A 22,856-nucleotide genomic window follows, 5' to 3' on the forward strand; every position below is an offset into this window, starting at 1 on the left:
TTAATTATACTAAGAAAGCAAAGAAAGACAAGTATAAAGCAAGGAAATCCTTCCTCGGCGAAGTCCGAGAAGAATGATTCTTGAATTTAGTTCCTTTGGACTTGGATACAATTTTAGTTCTTGTTGCTACAGTGTATTCTCTACAAATTTTTCTGATCCCTTCTCCCTAGAGGGTCTCTTACATTATATAGATCTTGGCCCTCCATTTGTTGATCGTTCAGGCCACTACTTGAGTGCTTGCCCCATCAAACACCTTCCCAAACCCCTTGTGAGTTAGGACAGCTAAGTCAAAACTGTTCAGGAGTCTTCTCTACATAAATGCAGTCAGGAGGTTTGGTGGGATGCATTAAATATGATGGTAGCCACCATCCATTCAGTCATGTCAGGGTTAACCCCCTCCCCGAAGCTCTTTCTCTATAGTATGACCTCCTCTGGTAACGTGCCGCTAACGTAGCCCTACTGTCTGAGCGTGTGACCTCCTTGGCGCAATAATGGACTCCTCGGCCATGGGTATGACACATGGCACAAGTACCTTATTCAAATTCTTGTGCCCCACAAGAATAATATCAATAAAAAAACATCAAAAATGATAATATTATCTATTTATAAAAATAGAGTGATGGAAATTACATTTTGAAATTGTTTAATTTTTAAGGAGAAAAAATTTTATACAATAAAATTTAGAGAATAAACTATACATATACGGTATAAGTTTGTTATGTGTTTTGATTGTCATAATAATCTCATTTAAGAGAATGAAGAATTTGAATAATTTATTTAAATAAAAATTATATATATTTTTGTTTGAAAGTATAATCAACCACATGCAATTCATATAAAAGTAATGACTTTAAAACAAATAATTAACTGCCCTAAAGATTAGATTTGTATATTCATAACCTTCATATTTAGAAATACTTTTTCACTAAAATTTATTTGAATCAAAGTGAGCTAAAATGTTACCTTAATGTGGCTTAACATAAGTGTAGTAATAATAAATGTTATACTTAAGAATTTTAAATATTACTAGTTTGAGATTTATATATATATTTTTAATAAATTTAGATTCAAAATAAGTACTCTCAACCCAAACATTCTTTTCCCTATATATGTAAGTGCACAAAAATGGACCAAAATGGGGGCACAAATGGACCGAATTAGACCAAATGGAATGAAGTGGACCAAACAGACAAAATAGGACATAATGGGAACAAGGTGGACCAAATAGGACTGAAGTGGACCAATATGGACCGAATAAGACCAAAGTGGACATAATGAATAGCTGCCCTAAAGATTAGATTTGTATATTCATAACCTTCATATTTAGAAAGACTTTCTCTTAAATTTAGTTGAACCGAAGTGAACTGAAATGCTACCTTAATGTAGCTTAACAAAAAATGTAGCAATAATAAATACTATGCTTAAGAATTTTAGATATTACGAGTTTGAGATATATATATATATATATTAAATTTAGATTTTGGTACTCTCAAACCAAACAATCTTTTCCCTATATATGTAAGTGCACAAAAATAGACCAAAGTGGGTACAACTGGACCGAATTATACCAAATGGATCGAAGTGGACCAAATAGACAAAATAGGTCCGAATGGGAACATGGTGGACCGAAGTGGACCAAATTGGACCGAATAAAACCGAAGGGACCAAAATGGACTGAGTAGGACGGAATGGAAATATTAGGACCAAAGTGGACATAATGGACCAAATAGAAACAAATAGGACCGAATAGGAAAAATTGGACTGAAGTAGACTGAATTGGATCAATGTCGACTGAATAGGACTAAAGTGGACAGATGGACCGAATAAGACTAATGTCAACCAAATAAAACTAAAGTGAACAGAATGGACCGACTAGGACCAAGGTGGACCGAATGTCACAAATAGGATTTGAAGTGCACAACATAGGACCAATGTGGACTGAATGGACCAAATAAACCAAAGTGGACCAAAGAAGACATAATGGACCGAATATGACTGAAGTGGACTGAATAAGACTTTTGAATATTTATTATTTTTAATGCATTTTTAGGACTCCTATTTCTAATTTCTAATGTCTATTTTGTTTACACTTTTTAACTCAAAACTAAAGAGTTTAACCCCAATTTAATAAAATTTAATACTTTTCAACCCAAAAAATAAGGAAAAAAAAAATTGAGCTAAACTTCAAAAGGCAACCTATAAATTGACCAAGTGGACCGAAATAAACCTAATTGGACCAATTATAAATTGTTTAATTTTTAGGAAGAATAAATTATACATTATATTACAATTAGAAAATAATTATTTATTCTCACTATCGTGTAAGTCTGCGACTAGTTGAAGTAAAAATCAAGAAACTAAATTGAATTTTAAGAAAAGTGCTAACAGGAATTGTTTGCTTCTTTTAAAGAATCTTGTGCTCGGTAATATCCAGGAAGCTACTTTGTATTTATTTTGGAAAGCAGATGGAGGCATGGGGACAGTATTTATATCATGGATTGAGAGTGGAGACATTAGTAAAGGTAACCGTGTGATTTTTCAATTTTCACTTCTCCAGGTGCTACTATTAAGTCGACTTTAAAAGTCTCAAGTGGTGGAGGTTGTTGTGATTTTGGAGTATTGGTTGGAACAGACACTGCACCCAAAAAGAGAGTATTAATTGGAACTTTATGAAGCTGGGCTGGTGCCTAAATAAAAAGAAAGGGAGAGATGTGAATTCACCAACTTTTTCTTCTCAAAAATAATTCAATCCGCGTATACTATAGACTATAGTACGAAAATATTAATGATATTGATTTGGTAGTGCTATCTTGACAGCTAATTTTTACACTTTCTTAGAGGCAACAACTGTCTACAGCTGACTGGATCTTCCCATGCATTTTCCTTTACTTTTGGATACATGTCTTAATTAGTAACCTGTCTACTATGTCCTTACTATAAATACCAATCCAAGTTCCTAAGCATACTCATCCTTCACTTCCAAACCTCATATACACATACATAAAATACTACTACTACTACTATTTGCTTACCACCCCTACAAATACTCCATGGCTTCTCCTTCCACTTCTTCAAATGTTAAATTGATGCTTCTTCTGCCTATTCTTGTTAGTTATTTGATAGTTGCTACTGTTGGCAACTTGAACCAAAACTTTGACATTACATGGGGAGATGGCCGGGCTAACATACTCAACAATGGTGAGCTTCTTACTCTCAAACTTGACAAAGCCTCTGGCTCAGGATTCCAATCCAAGAATGAGTACCTCTTTGGAAAGATAGATATGCAGCTCAAGCTAGTTCCTGGAAACTCTGCTGGCACTGTTACTGCCTACTATGTAAGTTTTCTTGTAGACTCAGTATTATCGAAAACCATATATCAACACAAATTTATGTTCATTTACTAATATTTAACCCTTTGAATGTTTGTGTTTACATACAGTTATCTTCTAAAGGATCAACATGGGATGAGATAGACTTTGAGTTCTTGGGAAATCTTAGCGGTGATCCTTACATCCTTCACACTAATGTCTTCAGCCAAGGAAAAGGCAACAGAGAGCAACAGTTCTATCTCTGGTTTGACCCAACAGCAGATTTTCATACCTATTCCATCCTTTGGAATCCCCAGCGCATTATGTAAGCTCTCCTTCTACCTATTCATTTTCCCATGAGTAATACTATAGACAGCATTTTCAAAACGAATAACATGGCCTGCCTGCTGTGATTGGATTAAGTCACTTTCACTTGAATCCACACTACTGAGTAAATCACACCAGGCCATATTATCAATTGTGAAAAATGTTGTCTCTTGACTAATTATTTTCTAATACATGAGTTGTCTTTTTGTTTCCTTTCCAGTGTACAGTCTTACATTTTTAAACTGTTATTCAGATACTCTGTGGATGGCACTCCCATTAGAGAGTTCAAGAACTCAGAGTCAATTGGGGTTCCATTTCCAAAGAACCAGCCAATGAAGATATACTCTAGCCTCTGGAATGCTGATGATTGGGCAACAAGAGGTGGACTTGTCAAGACAGACTGGAGCCAAGCACCCTTTACTGCTTCATACAGAAACTTCAAAGCTGATGCTTGCACATGGTCTTCTGGAGCATCTTCTTGTAGTTCAACCACTCCTTCACCTTCCAACAATAGTAGTTCATGGCTTTCACAAGAGCTGGACAGTGCAAGTCAAGAGAGACTGAAATGGGTGCAGAAGAACTACATGATATATAATTACTGTTCAGACACTAAGAGATTTCCCCAGGGCCTCCCTCCTGAATGTAGCGCTTGATAGAGAAAGGGAACATCCTATACATATATAGATTCTTTACTATTATATTAGGCTATTCGTGTAATTTATAGGATTCAATTCTTTCATTATTTGCGTTTTTGTCATCACTACATTGGCCAAAATCTGTTCTTATTTGCAATGTAATCCTGTGATGTTATATATGTCTATATAATACAAGAGATTGTTTTCTCCACTGAATTCCAGTGCTGTTGGTTCTTGGCGAGCTATATATTGACTTGTATCCATAAAAAAAAAAATAATAATGGTACATCAATGTTAAGCACATGAACTTATGCATAATGTGAAATTTTAAGCGGCAAGCAAAATTAATCCATACTGTCTTCTGCAGCAAGTTAAAAAAGATTAAAAGTCCTGTAAAATGCTGGCACTGCAATGGTGTGATCAAGATATTCTATAACACTAGGAATAACGCATAGAAAAAGTCCCAGTTATTTTTCTTAAATCCTACATCCGGAAATGCTAGGTCAATTAGGTAGCCCACTACACCATTTTAAGCCACTGTTGTACTTCTTAATATAGCTGCTTTAACCAAGTCCTACCATATATAAAATATAAAATGGGTAAATTTTAAGTTTAGTTCTTTAGGAGCAGTTCATTTAGATTCTCCTACTAAATTCAAACAAATAGTTTCATTGATTTTTTTTCTTGGAAAATATAACAATTTTTTTTTTATTAGCCAATACAATATGTATGAATTTAATTGGGTACCTAACATACAAAATTTGAGGAATTGTACCCAACTTTTGCCCATATAAAAAATTGAAAATAGTGAAGCACATTTACCCAATGGGATTGCATGAGAAAAATATATGGATAAAACTAAAATATTCAAAGACCAAACTTATTTGGCAACAGTATGTGATTACATATTATACTGAAACATACATGTCCAAAAAATGTTATTCACTATTTAACGCATACATTGCAAAAGTAAGTTACCTTATGTACTGTGCTACTGCTAATGATTCAGCTTGAAGCAAATTGACAAAAACGTGAATCATAAGGGAACGCATTGATGTACAAAAGTATGCTAACAAGAAGCTAACTACCGATTTGTGATGTTTAATGAACCATGGTCATTATCTTGTTTTTTTTCCCAATGAACTTTCCAAAATTAACTGTCTCATGGTAAAATAAAAAAAAATACCAAACAGAATATGGTGGATGAAATTTTAAGACCATTTTTATTGCAGAAACACATAGAGAAGACTTATTTTTTCTTATAGATTTGTGCCCACACTACAAAAAATATGAGTTATAACAGTGGTCGTTTTTGTAGCACTTACAGAAAATGCTACTATAATGGGTTTATTGTAACAGATTTTCAGATGCTACTATAGGTCTCTTTGTAGTAGTGGTTTTTTTGTAACCGCTATAAAATACTTTTTTTCTTACAGCAGTTTCCCAACTGCTACAATATTCTTTATTTTTTGTGCTTTTATAGGTGATTTCTAAATACAAAACTACAATTTTTTTTTGGCAACAGTTTCCCAACTGCTACAATATACTTTATTTTTTGTGCTTCTATAGGTGTTTTCTAAATACAAAACTACAAAGTTTATTCATTTTTGTTTTTTGTATTTTTGTTTTTAATTTTTATACTCCAATATGAGGATTTTTAGAAGGAAGGGTGTTCCAATCCCTCAAGACATCAGCCCTATGTCCACACCTTCTGCAATTAACAAGCTTACCTGCAAAAGGATTAGTGTTAGGCTTCCAGGAGAAGAAGATGAAGGTGATGAAGGAGAGGGTGTCCCAATGGAGACTGAAGCAGAGGCAGCAGGGCATGCATCAACCTCAACACCCAGAAGGAGTGGCAAAAGACCTAGAGCATCAATTTCTTCAGATACACCTCCAGATGCTTTCCAAATCATTCTGGAATGACTTGATGGGATCAGAGAAGTCCAGACTGAGCACTCTGACAGGATGAGAGCCATGCAAGACCATATTGATGTACTGTCTGCAAAACTTGACAGTTTCACCACTCAGCATGAACAGTGACCCTTTGGCCATTCCGGTCAAAAAGGGGGAGATGTTTCTTTCTGTTGATAATGACATTGATGATGGAGAAGCAGAAAAGCAGCTCTTAAGGGGGAGTAATGTGTTGAGGGGGAGTTGTCAAAGTTGTCAAAATCAAAGACTTTGTTTATATATGCTTATGTTTTGGATACTTTTAGTGTTTTTATGGGTTTGATACACTGTGTTTTGGTGTATAGTTGTTTCTAACTCTTAACCTATACTCTTGGTTTAAACTTCAATATATTTTGATGATGCTATTCAGGATGTTTTGTGCTTGTACCCATGTGCTTTTGTAAGCTTTTAGGGTTAATGTTTTATGCATAGTTTGTAGGCTTTATGGTATGTACCTTGCTTAATGCAGCCTTTATGCTATGTTGAAATCAGTACTTTAATCTAAATGTCTTGCATTTTGATTTATGTACTGTCACTCTTGTGCCCTTGTAGGATTGTTCCTATATGCATATACCTTGTGTATTATGCATTGGTTGAGTGTTGAGCATACAAGTATCTTGCCTTGTGCTTGTTAACTTGTATGTCCTTGTGTTCATTCCAAGTGTGAATAAGCACTGTGATCACTACCTTGTGGTGTTCACTTGGTTGATCAAGCTATGGTTTGTTTCTTAACTCCATCTTTGCTTGATCACATATTGCCTATTTCATATGCATTTTATGATTTCCTGCTTACAATGATCATGGTATATTGTTGTGTTTCAGGAGTATTATGTTCATATGATTCAAGTGCTTCACAGCTTCTAGAGTTAAGTGTGAGTGAGTTTTGTTCAATTGTTCCTAACTCACATGTTAAGTCTAGAGTCTATTTTAGGGTTTTGTCACGGAATAGCCAAAGGAGGAGATTGTAAGGTTGAATCTATTCAACCATCTAATTGGCTTTATTCCGTGCCAAATTTGCTTGTAATTCAACATTTGGTAAACCTGTATTTAGGTGGATTTGATGTAAGGGTAGTGAGTAAGATAGAGTGAAGATTGCTCAAGAGTGTGCAAGAAAACAGAGACTTGCGGCTGGGCCTCGCGGGTCAAGCCGTGAGCCACCCCTGTTTTGTAGAACTTGACGTTTCACATTCCTCTCCCACTCTAGTATAAATACCCCTTTTACCCACGATTGTAAGAGAGTTTCCAGAGAGAATTTTGAGAGAGAAACCATAAAGAAAAACAAGATTGATTCACCCACAATCTATACATTAGAGTCTCTTCAAATTCCTCAACTCTCTTCCTCTCCATTGTCAAATCCTTGAGAGGCATCATAGCAAACCTGATTCTCACCATTATCATTACTGTGAGAGAGCTGTTTGGATTTCTGGGAAGCAGTTAGGAAGGAACCAATCTTCATTGGTTGATGCTACGGTCTAGTAGCGGAATCCGGGAAGCTAGAAAAGAAAAAGGTTCGGCGCAACCTCGTTGGAGCAAGAAGCTTGGAGGGCTTAGGTGCACTGGGTAGATTAGGCTTGGAGGGTCTATTGCTGTCCATGTATCACAACTGTATTTTCTAGTGGATTGTTTACCGCTTGGAGGGCGGCGGAAAGGTTTTACGTCGAGGGCTTCGGTTTCCTCTTCGATAACACATCGCGTGTTGTCTTTGTGTTTGTATCTTCCTTCCTCTCTATCTTTGCCTTTTTATTATCTGCTGTGGATTGTGTTTTGTTTCGGTTTAGATAGTTTTTACCAATTCCATATTATAGCATATGTTAAGTTTCCGCACACTAGTTGTTTGACATATTGCTTGAATTGGTTAAGTTGTTATTTGGGGGTCTAAACGTTCAAAGGTGTTTATACACATTTTTGAACCTTCAACTAATATATATAGGTGACTTGGTCCCCACAATTTTCATGCAAATGTTTGAAAACATGGGAAAACATTTGCAAGAAATTTGAGGACTATGAGTCCCTACAATATTCATGCAAATGTTTGAAAATATGGGCAAACATTTATAAGGAATTTGTGGACTACGACTAACGTCATGTTGCCTTACTCTCAATTACAATAATTGTTGACATAGTACAAGCTAAATATGATCAAATCCCATAAATCAGAGATAGGGGCTCTGGCGTTGACAATGAAGGAGTGAGAATTGAGAGAAAAAGAAACCTAGGAATAGTTGAGGATTGCAAGGAGAACCCATGTTGAGAAATGGATGATTTGGAGGACCCAAATAAGGCTTTGATGGATGGAATTGGTAAGGAAATTGAAGTCCATCTTGGAGAAGAAGTTGGATTCATTTTGGGTTGCAAGCAAGCATGAATAGAAGCAACTTCATCCCCATGTTAGAAAAAAAAATAAAAACCTTTCTCACGTCAAGCTAAATAAAGGCAATTCAATTATTTTCTAATTTTATTGTGTTTAGTGTCTAAAAATAAGGCGTCAAAGGAAAATTATCATTTAACTTCTCTTACTTAACTTGGCTAAAAAAAGGCAATTCAATTATTTTCTAATTTTATTGTGTTTAGTGTCTAAAAATAAGGCGTCAAAGGAAAATTATCGTTTAACTTAACTTGGCTAAAAAAGAGTAATTCAATTATTTTCTAATTTTATTGTGTTTAGTATCTAAAAAAAAGGCGTCAAAGGAAAATTATGGTTTAACTTCTCTTACTTAACTTGGCACGGAACAGAGTTGTCTTCCATGCCAATCTATCTATGGGGAAAATAACTGCCTCATGCCAACCTAATATATTATAATAGGAAGCCAAAAGATACATGAACCAACAATATCATTATTGACAAAGAACTTAGAAAAAAAGAGAAAAAAATGGCCTCTCCAATTAGTTTCCTATCAATCTTGATAATCCCTCTACTAGTCACCTCTCTTTTCTACGATGTTTCTAATGCAGATCGAGCCCTTGTTGAAAAGGTTTGCACACAGTCGAGTGACTATCAGTACTGCCTGTCAGTTTTACTCTCAGACCCAGAGGGTCTTACAAATATTCTATATAGGCTAGGACTCGTTTCTACTTCTGTAAGCTTGAAGATAATTCCAACTATCGACGATGATATTGCAAATTACCTTGATACAGTCACAGACACAGGGATGAAGGCACGAATTACGGGTTGCCGAACCGATATATCTGGTATATTAGAAGATATTAAACAAGCAAGAATTGATGCAGGTACACAAGCCTACATTGACGAGTATAACATACTTGTGTCTGCACAAAATAAAATTGCAGGATGTAATACACGATTTGTGGCCCCCCCAACTGTGACATCACCAATAAAAAGTAGCACTTCCAAAATAGAGAAGCTAATCAATATTTCTCTGGTTATAGCTAGGATGTTAAAGTAATCCTAAGATATTGTCAATGTAATCCTATGTGATCTAAAATCAGAATAGGTCTGTTAAGGTCCTTATAACTAAATTGCTACCTCTTGTTATTATTATATAAAAAATAAAAACCTGCTTCTATTAATATTTATTTGTAATCATCTCTCTTTCTGTCAATCAATATGGTATTATTGCATTATATTCAATATATTTTTTATTACATCTTTGTGTTAATATTATTCCTTTTTATTTAATTAATTTTCTTTATCATTTTCACCGGTATACCATATTTATCACATATATGTGATGGACTTAATTTTTATATATCATATATTTTAATTGGGAGTGACTTCTGTCAATATTGATTAAAAAAAAAGGGACCATCACTATTATAAATAGGTGACTAGTTTCCACAATATTCGTGCAAATGTTTGGAAAGATTGAAAAACATTTGCAAGAAATTTGAGGACCACAAGTCCCTACAATATTTGTCACACCCTGAACTCAACTATAAAGATAGACACGTGACAACCGCTGCACGCTTATAAAGTAAACACCTTATAAGTGTGCAAGACCTTCTTAACAACTAAATTTATCTTCAAAAATTAAATCAATTAAGTCCAAAATACCTCAACAATTTCTTCATGAATAGATCTCCAATAATTTACTAGGAGCAAAATCCAAACTTTATGTACATAATGCCAGTTGGCCAATAAATATAAAACTATTTAAAGACCATTCAATTCCAAAATCACTAAGCTTCTTTTCTTGCTCACAACAGAACATCAAAGCTCCCAAAACTTGTTATTCTTCATAATCTGAAATTGCAAGAGAAAAATGGGTGAGATGACAACTTAATAAGTAACCAAAATCCTAATAAGTTCTATTAAGCAATAGATCTATAAAGTATAAGAGTAATATGTATTTTCAAAGTTATAATATACTATGTGATTTCAAAATACTGCGGAAGTTTTGTAGTCTTAAAATAATAAGTTGCACATAGATCACATACTTTAATCTTACAAATATGCCATAGATGGTTTAGAAAAGAGTCAATTTTCCATGTATCAAAAGCTATAACTTACAATAGGTTCCAAAAACACATAAGCAGTTTTAGTGACTCAAAATAGTTCTAATACTCAAACATTACCAAAATCACATATGTAGTTTTAAGGACTCAAAATAGTTCAAATATTTAAATGTAATTCATATTCTTAACAATCTTATAACTATGGTCACACTATACCCCCATGATTGGGCTTAGCAATAGAAATGTAAAGTAATAAAATGTAATACAAGTCTTCAAAAGTTATGATATACTATGGGTTTCCAAAAATAACTAAAGAAGTTTCATAGTCTTAAAATAATAAGTTGCAAATAGATTACATATTTTAATCTTACAAATATATCATAGATGGTTTAGAAAGTAGTCAATTTTCCATATATCAAACCTATAACTTACAATAGGTTCCAAAAATACATAAGCAGTTTTAATGACTCAAAATAATTCAAATATTCATATATAAATTCATATTCTTAACAATCTTATGACTATGGTCACACTATATCCTCATGACTAGGCATTAGAATACCAATGAATAACCCACATTGGTTGGGTATTAGAGTACCAATGAATAACCCCCATTAGTTTGGGTATCAGAATACCAATAAATAACCCCCATGGGCTGGGTATCAAAGTACCAATGAATAACCCCCATTGATTTGGGTATCAGAGTACCAATGAATAACCCCTATTGGCTTGGTATCAGAATCAATTCATAGTCAGATTGTCCATAATCATATATATGAAATCGTAGTTTCTAACAAAAATATATCTTATTCAAGCATGTATATAAAAATCATATACTCAATATTAAAATATATTTGTAATAATCGTTTACTTGAAATCAGTAATGCAATAGAAATAAAAATTCTCACAACTATAAACAATTTTTCAGTAAATAAAAATACATTAATATAAGCAAAATAAAACTCAATTAGGATAAGGTTACTTACCTCAGCTAACTTGCCACAAAGAATTTTACCCTAACACTTTCTCTAAAATCCTTAGATATCACCTAAACAAATTTTCAAGCACCATACTCAATAATCAAAATAATTCAAGAAAAACTTATAACAATACCCGTCTAGAAGAGAGGCTAGAAAAAGAACACTAATAATTTCTTCATTATTAACTCACACAAAAATCCACATATTCAATATATATATATATATATATATATATATCCTTTACTTTCTACCACCTACCACCCTTAGTTCACTTTGAGATAAGAACAAGAGTAGATACATGACAATATCATCTAAATCAAATCACCTAGACTTTACGGATAATTTTTTATTTTCTTTTTCTTTTTCCTACCTCCTGCCACCATTATCATCTTTTGAGATGATTACTCCAAGTACAACTAGGCACATGTGCCTTACGGAACAGCTATTATTTCTTTCTTTCTTTCTTTTTTCTTTTTTTCATCAAGTCCCCTACTTCGACACTATTACTGAAAGAAAGTCTTTGCAAAACACCTAACCCTTTAAGAAAAATATGCGGCTTCTCTCTACGCTTAATGCACAAAGCACTACAAAAAAAACGTGCTATTGCGGCGGGTCAGAACCACTGCTAAAGCCCAAAAAAAGTGCTGAACTAAAGGTACATTTGACCTATAGCGACGGGTGCTATTGTGGCGGACCGTCCTGTCAGTGTTGTAGTGCCGCTATAAGTCGATTGTGACGGTCGCGAAAAGCGCCGCTATAGATGTACCTTTTAGCTGTGAGTGAAGGTTTATTGCAACGAGCAAAAAACTGCCACCATACGTGTTTAGAATTCGTGGCATTGACTTTTAGCAGCGGGGTCATGCTCGCCGCTATTGGTGTCTACCTTTAGCGGCGGGCAAACAACACCGCTATAGGCAATTAATCAAAAAAAAACTAATTGCACTTGTAGTGGCAGGCGATAAGCGCCGCTATAGAGAATCATTTAAAACATAAAATGTACACCTTTAGCGGCGGTTTTTGCCCGCCGCTATAGGCCTTTTCTTTTTTTCCTTTTCTAGTGGGTTTTAAAACCACATTTCTATTACAAATAATCCTATAATAATTTTAGCCCCACTAAGACAATACCACAAATTTAACTAGATAACACCACAATTGTCTCAAAACTAACATTATATTAACATAAAAATATATTATTAAATACATAACATTGTTTATAACTATCATCATAAAATTAACAAAAAAAAGGATGTAGTCATTTGTACACAAAAGGAGTGCCATCACACATTGCGTGATACAAGGAGTGCCTTCAATCCACAAGGTAGGCGAATTCAATAGCAGATTCAATAAAATCATAATTTAAAAAAAGATCCTCATTTTATTCCTTAAGCATTCTCATGGACATCCACACAACCAAGAGTAATATTTTGATAAATATCATTAAGCAACCAACACATATTTAAGTGTTTGCCAATGATACATGGTACTCAATGATTGTTATAAAAACCACATTAACAACTATGTTGAACTTAGGATACTTCATCAACACGGCACAACAATTCTTGCAGCAAATTAATATTCACATTAAATTGAAGAAACTAGTGATTCTAAACTCACATTTTGCATATAGGCAGTCCATCATTCCCTTCTCCAAGTCCAGCTACACAACAATGAAAGAAATTACATAATTTAGGATTATAATGCAAAGTTACCAAGTCAAAATATATAAAGTTATTATTTTTATCCATGTTTCCAGAATATATCCTTCAATGCATTAATGGGAAGAGAACAAGCTCTAGAATTGAATAAGGATTTCTATCTCATTCTTAGATTTTTTTTTTTTTTTCCTTCTCAATTGGTAATTACACACATTCAGTAAGTCATGAACAATAAAAATTTCTCTAAAACTATGCATTTTTTTGAACCAAACCCATTTAAAATAAAATGGAATAAAACTACTAATCACTCACTTTATTCTGGATAGAGAAATTGATGAAGTTGGTATCTACCAAAACCCGATATGGCAGTCCCATCGAGGTGTTGTAATTGAAGAAAAGTGCCGATGAAACCTTCGGCCTATATCAAACAAAACTAAACACGTTACGACACAATATAAACCCTTACAAATCCCAAAGCTCCTATACCCAAAATTTAACACCAAAAATCTATATATATATATATATATATTTTTTATATAAATAAATAAAAAATCTATATATATATATATAGGCTTTTATAAATACTTAAAAAATTCAAAGGAAAACTAGATAAATAACAATGGCAAAACATAGTTGCAGAAGCACCCTAAGTATGTCTTACAACCATAGTACCCTACCTATTTCCTTTTTGAAACAAACACCAAAAACAATCAAACAAACAAACAAACAAAAAAAGCATTTTACCATATGGTTAACAAGAACTATAAATGAGTAATCGTTGCCTTGAATCATTGGGATATAACTCAGAGTAGAATGTCACCCAGCCATCAAATCTAGATTTTCTAATATAACCACAGCACATGCTCCCCCCCCCCCCCCCCAAATATCCAATATATATATATATATATATAATGCATAAGAATCATGCACCTTCAAATGACAATCAATAGCAACTACAAGTACATATTTTAATCTAATAAACTAAGAATTATTCCAAACACTTCTAGAACATTTTCATCTATTAAAATCCTAGGAGAACTGCTTCCATGTTTTTTTTTTTTATTTTTTTTTTATTTTTTTATGGGTGAGGAAATGAGTATTCAAATTAATCATAACCAAACATAAACCTATGCTTTAACTTACCAATAAATTATCAGTTCCTTCATTATGCCCAAAAATCTCCCTAATTAATAGTTCTCGTTCAGTGGGGCCACCATACTCCAAACATTTCTTAATAACGTTTGATGCAAATTTATGTTGGCTCAGTTGTACAATATGTCCTGACAACTTGCTTATAATCTGGCTTCTTTCATGAGGCTTTCCCCTCTCTAGTACATGCTGATGTAAATCAATAAAACCATTGCATAACCATCCAACAAATGACACAGGTAATATACAAGATAAGGGGTAAAAGAATTTCAGGCACACAATTTAAAGAGTAAAGTACATCCCAGAAAGTCAAATGGCAAGAAGCATTTTTCATTACATACGCCTATAACATAAGGAATACCTGAACCAATACAAGCATCTCAACAATTGCACTAAAAAGGGTCCTTGCATAAGTAAAACAGCTACAGGAATATCCACTTAACTATTCCAATTCAAATTGCCAATATATTTAATTTTCCAAATTTGTAGGAATCAACTATTTTCTACTTCACGAATATAATATTTTTGGCATCAATATCAAGCATTAATCCTTTTTTGTAATTTTAAATTTCCTTGTTAGCCTCAATCAGCGAAGATGCTCTCTTTATTAAGATGCTCTCTTTATTAAGATGTGAGAACAAATGTGCTGCTTGATCATCATGCATGCATGTAAACATTCATATATCCATCCATGAATTAACTAATAAAAATATAATTGTATTTCTGTTTATAATGAAAAACATTATAGGGGCACCACGTCTGAAGTTTATTTGATTCTTTGAAAGTGTGACCATGACTAGAAATCTAACATACCTTCTTCGTCTTTGCATACGTAAGAGAGAGAGAAAGAAGTGATAGAGAGACAAAGGGAGAGAGCTTATCGCAAGTTAAAAGTTCACTACTTGCACATCTAAGCCCCAAAATGAAAATTTCTGAACCTGTCAACATGTCATTAGTGGGACTCTTAACATGCACTCAAAGTTACAAAACAAAAATAGAACTCTTCACTATAAAGAGGCAACAGGTTAAAGTTACCAATCAAAATGGATTTCAAAATTTGAAATTCCAATCACAAGGCTTAGGACAAAAGTGAGATCAATGCTACCATGGATTCCACTATAAGTGGCTAGGCTTCATTAATTGTACTTATACTATCGGGGTAATCAATTCAACAGATATGTATAACCTATGTCGAAGCTAATAATATGAGGTCCTTAGCTTCCCATCCAATCCAATTGTTCGATCGAAGCCTTCAAAACTTTTTGAACTCTTGGTCAAGTGTAGTAGACACTAGACACACACACATAATTCATAAAAAGTAGTGGCAGTAAGGGCTTTTATAGTAATTCACAAAACTTGAATAGATTTTCTCTCTCTCTCTCTCTCTCTCCTTGGAAATCATTGTAAAGTGACTCTCAAAAAGATTATGACTATTGAGTAAAAAAGTAAGCAACAATGGCTTTCGACTTTATGTTTGCAAATGTCAAAAAGATGCAATTTCCCAAAAGGAAGTTCTTTAAGAGACAGCATTCAAAGTTTCATACAATCCCATACAATCCCTTTTCAACAACCATGAAACGTGACAATAAAGGATTTACCATTACCCATCCCATATCAAGTAATAAATACTTGAGATATTGATTTTATTCACTCAAGAGTCAAGACAATGTATATGTTAAAAATAGCATAAAAATTAAAGAAAAATTTACACATTCACTTCAGTAAAATTTTGATACATGAACCATATTGTTTTGAAAATCAAAATGCACAAGATTGAAAATAATGATAAAGTCATTGAAGACCACAGCTAGCACAGTAGTTTTGAGAGACAGACAGAGATGTGTAGGTTATGTCAAAGACCCAAAGGTAGAAGATAAGTGTGTGTGAGAAAGAGAAGTGGTCATACGTGTTCCCTATGGCCCTAAAAGACCTAGGACCTACCTCATTCGCCAATCTTTTCTAATCAACAATTTTGTCTTTGTATTTATCTGAGAGATTCTCTTTCACACCTGTGCCCCTGTGAGACAAGCAAGATTAAAGGGAAAGTAACTAATAAGAAAGAAGGTACAATAACAAACACTAAATCCAGAACTGATTTCACAAACTGAATGTGATAATTGATGTTCACATACAGTGTTAAGAAATAAAATTAAAAAAATGATTTAAAAAAAAAAAAAGAGAAAAAGCACATACAGTGTTAAGAAAAGCAAGGAAGGTGTTGAGTTCAGGCGAAGTGGAGAGGACGCGGTGGAGGGAGCGCATGGCGACAAAACCCAAATCAAAAGGCTCAGAAGACAAAGGGACCATACGGAGCGTGTACTCCACGACGCATAGAGCGTGTACTTGATCTGTTTCTGATCCACAAATAGGAAGAGTAAATCGCCTGCTGCACATAGGACTCAATTACTTTCCTATTCCTTCTATCTTCAGAGGCTAATGGTGAAGAAAATCACCTCACAGACATAAGTGGTGCATTAAAATCCAATTTTCTTTCCCCCATCCTAAATAACAACCAAGTGAATTCTGTGCTGTACAGTCCCTCTTACTTATAGGTCACCAATTGTCAAAAACTAGAAGGTTGCCTGCGCGTTGCGCAGATAATGCTATAAGCTTTTATGTAAAATGGTTTTTGAAATTTTTGTACATATATTATAGCATAAATGGTGGATATTTTCATTGCTAAAATCACCTACAATTATAGTAGAAACTTCGGAGAATGTAGGCATATTTTGTTGCAAACCATCAATTGATTGTAAACCAATTAATTGCAAGCATACATTATGCATATCAAACTCCTTCAACCTATCCCTTGTCATATGAAATGTCTAACTAAGGCATTGATCTTATGAAGCATCTTCAATAATATTTTAACTATAGCAGTGCTAAGGTTGCATTCATGTCTAGGCAAAGCAACAAACACACTTTGATATTGTCAAGGCTCTTGCGGACAGTTGTACATGATACTTGACCAATAAATAAATAAATAAAGCAAGTAGTTTCAATGATGGTTGAGGTAGACATGATTCAACATATTTAACAATTTTTTAACAAAGGTGTACCCGTATAATATATTTAACAATTTTTTAATAGTTGAGTTTATATAGATTCTAGGCTAACCTTCAAATAATGGAGACACCACATAATTTTTTCTGCCCACTTAGTTCTTAATTTGTACCTTTACTATTCTATTGTTTCTTTTTTTGTGCTTATTTTTAACAATTGAGTTTCTATCATTTAGTAGGACATAGAATATGTGTAGATTATGGTGATTATTTTAAAACTTTGCAACCAAATAATACTTAACCCCTCAATAGGTAAAAGAAAATTATTCACCTAAAAATAATAACAACTTTCTTACCCGTAGCTAATTTAATTTGTTTCACTCATGTCAATTATATAGGCTGCTACATCATACAACCAAATAAAATTATAAATTTTCTGTCAAGCATTTTATCAAACACTATGGATTCAAAATAAAATATATAATTACTCTTGGGCTCTTTGCACTTCAAATCCCACAAAAGTTTTGCCTCCATTGGCGCTTTGAATGTGACCCAATCCATACAGATACATGAGTTTGTGCTCCGATTACATGTGGCATAAAGGAGCTTGATTTATTGATTAAGCTTCTTCCTCATTGATCTTTCTACCTGCCCAACAAAACCAGATTATTTACTCAACCTGTCTTTGCCTTAGGGTCTAAATAGTACCCAATTCAACTAATTGTCTTAATCACATCCTCATGTAACATATTTAAATCATTCACCAAAACCCAAATCATAAATTACAAAAACGGTGTGGCTCAGTAAAAATCTCAAGCAGTAAACAGTTCAAATGAAAAGAAACAAACCACCATCTAGTTTGATTATCAAAAACCCATTACCAAACAACAACAAAGAATGAACAAATTGACTATTAGTATTTTGTACCTCTTAGATACTGAAGAAGGATTTGATAAATTAGGGGCCGGTGGCTTTTTCTCCTTGGGTTTAGTGACTTTAGTCCCCGACCAAAATAGGTAAAGTTGAAGCTTCAATCTCCCTGAGTCTGTCTTCCCTCAAACATTGCAAACCACAAACTTAGTATCCCAAATAAAATTTTGAAAAAAAAAAATGAAAGAAAGAAAAAAAGAGACAGAGTTGGCAATATTTATTTATTTACTGACACTAAGAAAGGAGCTTTTGTCCATGAACTCATAGAGGAATCATTGATCCATCAATATATAATCTTCAAAAGAAACAGGTACATAGTGTGCATTTAATTGAAAGGGGAAGTGAAGGAGTTTTTGTTTTTGTTTTTGCTAGAAGAAGTGAAGAGTTAAGAGACAGAGAAAGAAATGAAGAGTTAAGAAAGAGAATGAATGAAATTTAAAAAATTTAAGATGGGTTTGATCTCAACGGAAATTACTTGGAAGTATAATATTATTATAAAGGTGTAATAGTGCAAAGCTTGGTCTCACTTTGTCAGGTGCTTATCCATAGTGTGCATTTGAATTTGAACCGGGAAATAAAGTTTTTTTTTTGGTTGTCCGGAATCAGTGAAGAGTCTTTGTTTTTTGTAATGGAAAGAAGTGAAGAGTTAGGAGAGAGGAAGAACTGAATTGATTTTTGATGAACCAATAAGTGCTAAACATAAAAGCTTCATTGTTTTAATTTTTAAGGTTGGAAAAAATCGTTTCATAATAAAGAGGATTGCAAAGAACTCATATAGAACGCCACATAGCAGAACCTCATGCACTCTCGCATGAGGTCTCTGCTTATATATATATATATATATATATATTGATTCATAGACAGTGGCAAGATAATGCAGCCAAAATCATCATAAATCCCTCCAAATGCCAATTTTCCATAAATCCTAAAAATAAGCAAAAAAGGAAGAAAAAAAAAATTAACCCATATAGCAAATCACTAATGATAACAAAAATGGAGCACCAAAGGCACTTATCATTCTCAGCTGTGAGTATGTGACTAGGAATTTAAAGCAGAAAAAATAATTAAAAAACAAACGATGCATAAAATTATCTCGGTTTAATGGTAGCCAAAGTGAAAGATTAAGTTTTGAATACTAATTTTCTCATCATTTGATATCTCAGTGAAGAAATAGAAAAGAAAAAAAAAAAAAAAAAACTCCTAATTTAACTACTAAGCCAATCGGAAACTAAAGCAAACTAATGGAAATACAGATTTTAAAATATCATTTTATTTATTTATTTATTTATTAAGTTGATCTCAGCAATTAAAAAACTAATTCTGCAAACGAAACAATAAATCAGACAACAAAGTCTTGTCAGATAAGCTCAATTTCTAATTTTTAAGATAGTAGATGTTGACAGTTAACTCTAAACAACCAAACAAAAGAAGCATTGATTAGATAACTAACAAGAACTGCCATTTCTTATTGTAAAACCACCTCAAAAAAATAAGAAGAAAAAACACTACTCAAAAACAACTATAAACACTTGAATTTCTTGATATAATCTTGCCAGCACAAAACCTTAAAATGAGATTTATTTACCTGATGGAAGATTCACTGGAATTGAGTGAAACTTAACAACAGTTTCATACTGAAAAGAAAAATGGGGAACAATTACAATACAATAAAGTTCTAAAAAAAATTCAGAATTTACCATCTAAAGAGAAAATAAACAGAGAATTACTCAGACACAATCAAAAAAATAGATTACCAAAGAAAATAGTAAACATACAGTGAGTGAAAGATGGTTGATCTTTGTAATGATGGCATGTTGCTTTAGGGGAATGAGTGATAACAAAGAAAGAGACTGCAGAGAGAGAGAGAAATATGAGTGTGCTTGCTTTTTACTTTCTTCGTATATGGGTGGCTCTATGCGCTTGGACAGAGACAGTACAGTAACTGAGTACTTTATAAATTTTATAAAAAAAATTATGAAAATTCTATACTGATTTGAATTTCAAAGAAGTTAGAACTTAGAAGATAGTTCATATTACTAAGAAATTAATAATAATGATATTTTGAGCTCAAAATTTTAAATTTATAGGAAAAATTTATTAAAATTAGAGAAAAATCAAAATCTAATCTGAATTACAGAGACAAAGTTAGAAGTTCATAGCTCTTTGACTTTACTAAGCAAATAGTACAATAACCATAATTGAGCTTATATTAAAATTAGAGAAAATTTTAAATTCTAATCTGAATTACAGAGACAAAGTTAGAAGTATCTGAATACTGAGATGGCGAACTCACCGGCGCCACTTTCTCAGAGCAAAGCCCTCCTCTGACTGCATCTCCGACGGCGGAGGCAAGATCGGGCCGTCCGATCCGCCAAAACCTCCATCAAAGTTCTTTCCGTTCTGCTCTGGCGAGAAATCAGAGAATCCTCTGCTATAGATCGGCAGCAGAGATGGAGTCTCTAGCACCGTTTGTGTAGAGAACGCGTTCTCTACGTCGCCGGCGACGAAAGACTTACATTAGAGCAAAAAAGAAACAACTCACAGTTAACAAAAAAAAAAAAAAAAAGGCAAAAATTAACAAATTCCACACTATAAACACTCTCATATTTTTGTTAATCTTCGTTTTTTTTAAAGCGTGATGAAGAGGGCCAAGTATAGAAGAGGGAGGCATGGAAGATGGAACTCAGAGAGAAGAAAAGAAAAGAATGAGGGTGAGGGTGAGGGCGTGAGGCAGCTGAAGTGAAATGTAGAGAGTAGGTTTTTTTTTTTTTTTTTTTAATGGTTTAAGTTGATGTATAAAACGACGTAGTTTTGTAGGAGAGAAAAAAATAAAATATTAAAATGTTTTTGGCAAGGTTCGAACCTAGGCCAAGTACAGTAACACGCGAGTCTTACCACTAGACTAGTGGTACACATCAAAAAAGATTGTTGTACAAATTTATATTTAATTTATATCAGTGTGTTTGATAGAAAATTAAAAAATGTAAAAACCCAATTCTGAAGGTTCTAACCTAGAGTCCAAATCTTCTATCTCACTTTTCCTACTCCACTCCATACTTTACCAATAAAAACTTACCATATGTTTACCTAACTAATTAATTATTACCATTAATTAATAATGGTAGTATTTAATTAGTTACGTGAACATGTGGTAAGTTTTTATCGGTGGAATATATAATGGAGCAGGAAAAGTGAGACAGAAGATTTGGACTTTCTAACCTGGGGCATGAAGTTGAAACACATACGTGCTTAACGCTAAGCCAACATACATTTTCATGGCATGCATTACGCCCCACACTCTGGCTCTCTTGGGGTGCTAGGGTGAGATTTGTGGCGCTCTGATCACAGTAGTTATGGTTTAATCCAATATTTCCTAGCGGGGGTGCCCTTATTAGGTCACGCCCTGGGGGGTAAGTCACATATGATCACCCCCGCCCCCCCCCCCTTTTTGATTATCAAAAAAAAAAAAAAAAACCCAAAACTTTAAGTGCATTATTAAGAAGCAAATGAAATTATTAATGTGGGTGGGGGGGGGGGAAGGAAAAATCAAAGAGGATTGGGCCTAAGTTGAGCCCAAAGGGTCCCAATTATGTATTAAGGAAAGGGAATGAGCTCAAACCAAGCATTTTGGCCTAGAGGTCAAGGGAATTAGCTCAGAGAAGACCTGTCTGAAAACAAATCATCATCTAAAATTCCGATAAGACCAACCCAGGGAAGGTTTGAACCAAAATCCTGTGTCGAGGAAGGGGATAGGCTTAAAAATGTAAACAGGCAAATGAAGGCTATCAAGCTATACCTAGGATACTATCTGGCTGAGGAACAATAATTTCCTCAAGTGAAGGTTGGAGGAAGCTTACTTAGAAAGTAACTATCTTCTTCACATTAAATGCACTGCACCAACTTATCATGCCGCATTTATGGTGAAAGCTAGAATTCGTGTGAAAACACAAGAGCTGTTTAGACCCCTAAATTACAACTACAGCTCTGTTAATTTTACTCTAACTTAAACTAAGTGTGGAATAGAGTAAATGCGAGCGAACAAACAATAAACTACTCTAAGCCATATTTATCATATATCAATCACTAAAATGAAAGCTAAAAGAGTAGGGAAAAAGAATGCAAACATAAGATAACACGCCGATGTTTTATCGAAGAGGAAACTAAAGAACTCGACGAAAAACCTCTCTGCCACCCTCCAAGCGGTAAATCGATCCACTAGAGAATGAGTTGGAGTACACGAATAATAAAAGACCTTCCCAGCTTAGTTTACTCCATGTACTTCTACCCTCCAAGCTCCTGCTACTAACTTACTTAACGAAGCCTTGTCTTCTTTAGCTCTCTGGATCACGCAATTCAGCCCGATTGCATCCACTAAACAAATGGCTTCTTCCAATGCTTCCCAGTAGCTCCAAAACCTCACTTTATACTCAAAATGGGTGTGGTAAGTGTTTGGGCTATCAACCTCTCAAGAATTTGGATATGGAGAGGTAAGAGTTGAGGAAAACCA

General features: G+C 33.9%; 2 protein-coding genes and 1 long non-coding RNA gene across 19 annotated transcripts; 2 read left to right on the forward strand and 1 right to left on the reverse strand.

Moving 5' to 3' along the window:
• The first annotated feature begins 2,987 nt into the window (after window positions 1-2,987).
• Window positions 2,988-4,486, forward strand: LOC115982196 (probable xyloglucan endotransglucosylase/hydrolase protein 23). 2 transcript variants are annotated; one of them, XM_031104730.1, is made up of 3 exons: window positions 2,988-3,335; window positions 3,440-3,633; window positions 3,856-4,486. In XM_031104730.1, the coding sequence occupies exons 1-3, from the start codon at window positions 3,051-3,053 to the stop codon at window positions 4,286-4,288; spliced, it is 912 nt and encodes a 303-aa protein (XP_030960590.1). In that variant the 5' UTR covers window positions 2,988-3,050; the 3' UTR covers window positions 4,289-4,486. The 2 variants fall into 2 exon arrangements, with proteins under 2 accessions (XP_030960590.1, XP_030960591.1); XM_031104731.1 differs by having other exon boundaries at window positions 3,889-4,486.
• A 4,604-nt stretch (window positions 4,487-9,090) lies between these two features.
• Window positions 9,091-9,624, forward strand: LOC115981050. Its single transcript, XM_031103239.1, has one exon. The coding sequence runs from the start codon at window positions 9,091-9,093 to the stop codon at window positions 9,622-9,624; it is 534 nt and encodes a 177-aa protein (XP_030959099.1).
• A 570-nt stretch (window positions 9,625-10,194) lies between these two features.
• On the reverse strand, window positions 10,195-21,097 carry LOC115982200. 16 transcript variants are annotated; one of them, XR_004089537.1, is made up of 11 exons: window positions 20,643-21,097; window positions 20,125-20,199; window positions 19,935-19,983; window positions 18,347-18,468; window positions 17,908-18,067; window positions 16,611-16,800; window positions 14,412-16,434; window positions 13,581-13,686; window positions 13,228-13,270; window positions 11,620-11,681; window positions 10,195-10,421 (listed from the first exon to the last, which is right to left on the reverse strand). It is a non-coding gene; the product is annotated as an uncharacterized LOC115982200 (long non-coding RNA). The 16 variants fall into 16 exon arrangements; XR_004089547.1 differs by lacking the exon at window positions 11,620-11,681; XR_004089541.1 differs by lacking the exons at window positions 10,195-10,421; window positions 11,620-11,681 and adding an exon at window positions 11,688-12,917.
• Window positions 21,098-22,856: the final 1,759 nt, after the last annotated feature.

This window comes from Quercus lobata, chromosome 3 (genome assembly GCF_001633185.2).
Source record: "Quercus lobata isolate SW786 chromosome 3, ValleyOak3.0 Primary Assembly, whole genome shotgun sequence".
Classification (NCBI taxonomy): domain Eukaryota; kingdom Viridiplantae; phylum Streptophyta; class Magnoliopsida; order Fagales; family Fagaceae; genus Quercus; species Quercus lobata.

What these genes read in the sequence shown, in the direction of transcription:
- LOC115982196 (XM_031104730.1), top strand. Translation starts at nt 3,051, where the DNA reads ATGGCTTCTCCTTCCACTTCTTCAAATGTTAAATTGATGCTTCTTCTG. An exon ending in GCACTGTTACTGCCTACTAT is followed by an intron (nt 3,336 to 3,439) that starts GTAAGTTTTCTT and finishes GTTTACATACAG; the next exon opens with TTATCTTCTAAAGGATCAAC. An exon ending in TGGAATCCCCAGCGCATTAT is followed by an intron (nt 3,634 to 3,855) that starts GTAAGCTCTCCT and finishes TTTCCTTTCCAG; the next exon opens with TGTACAGTCTTACATTTTTA.
- LOC115981050 (XM_031103239.1), top strand. Translation starts at nt 9,091, where the DNA reads ATGGCCTCTCCAATTAGTTTCCTATCAATCTTGATAATCCCTCTACTA.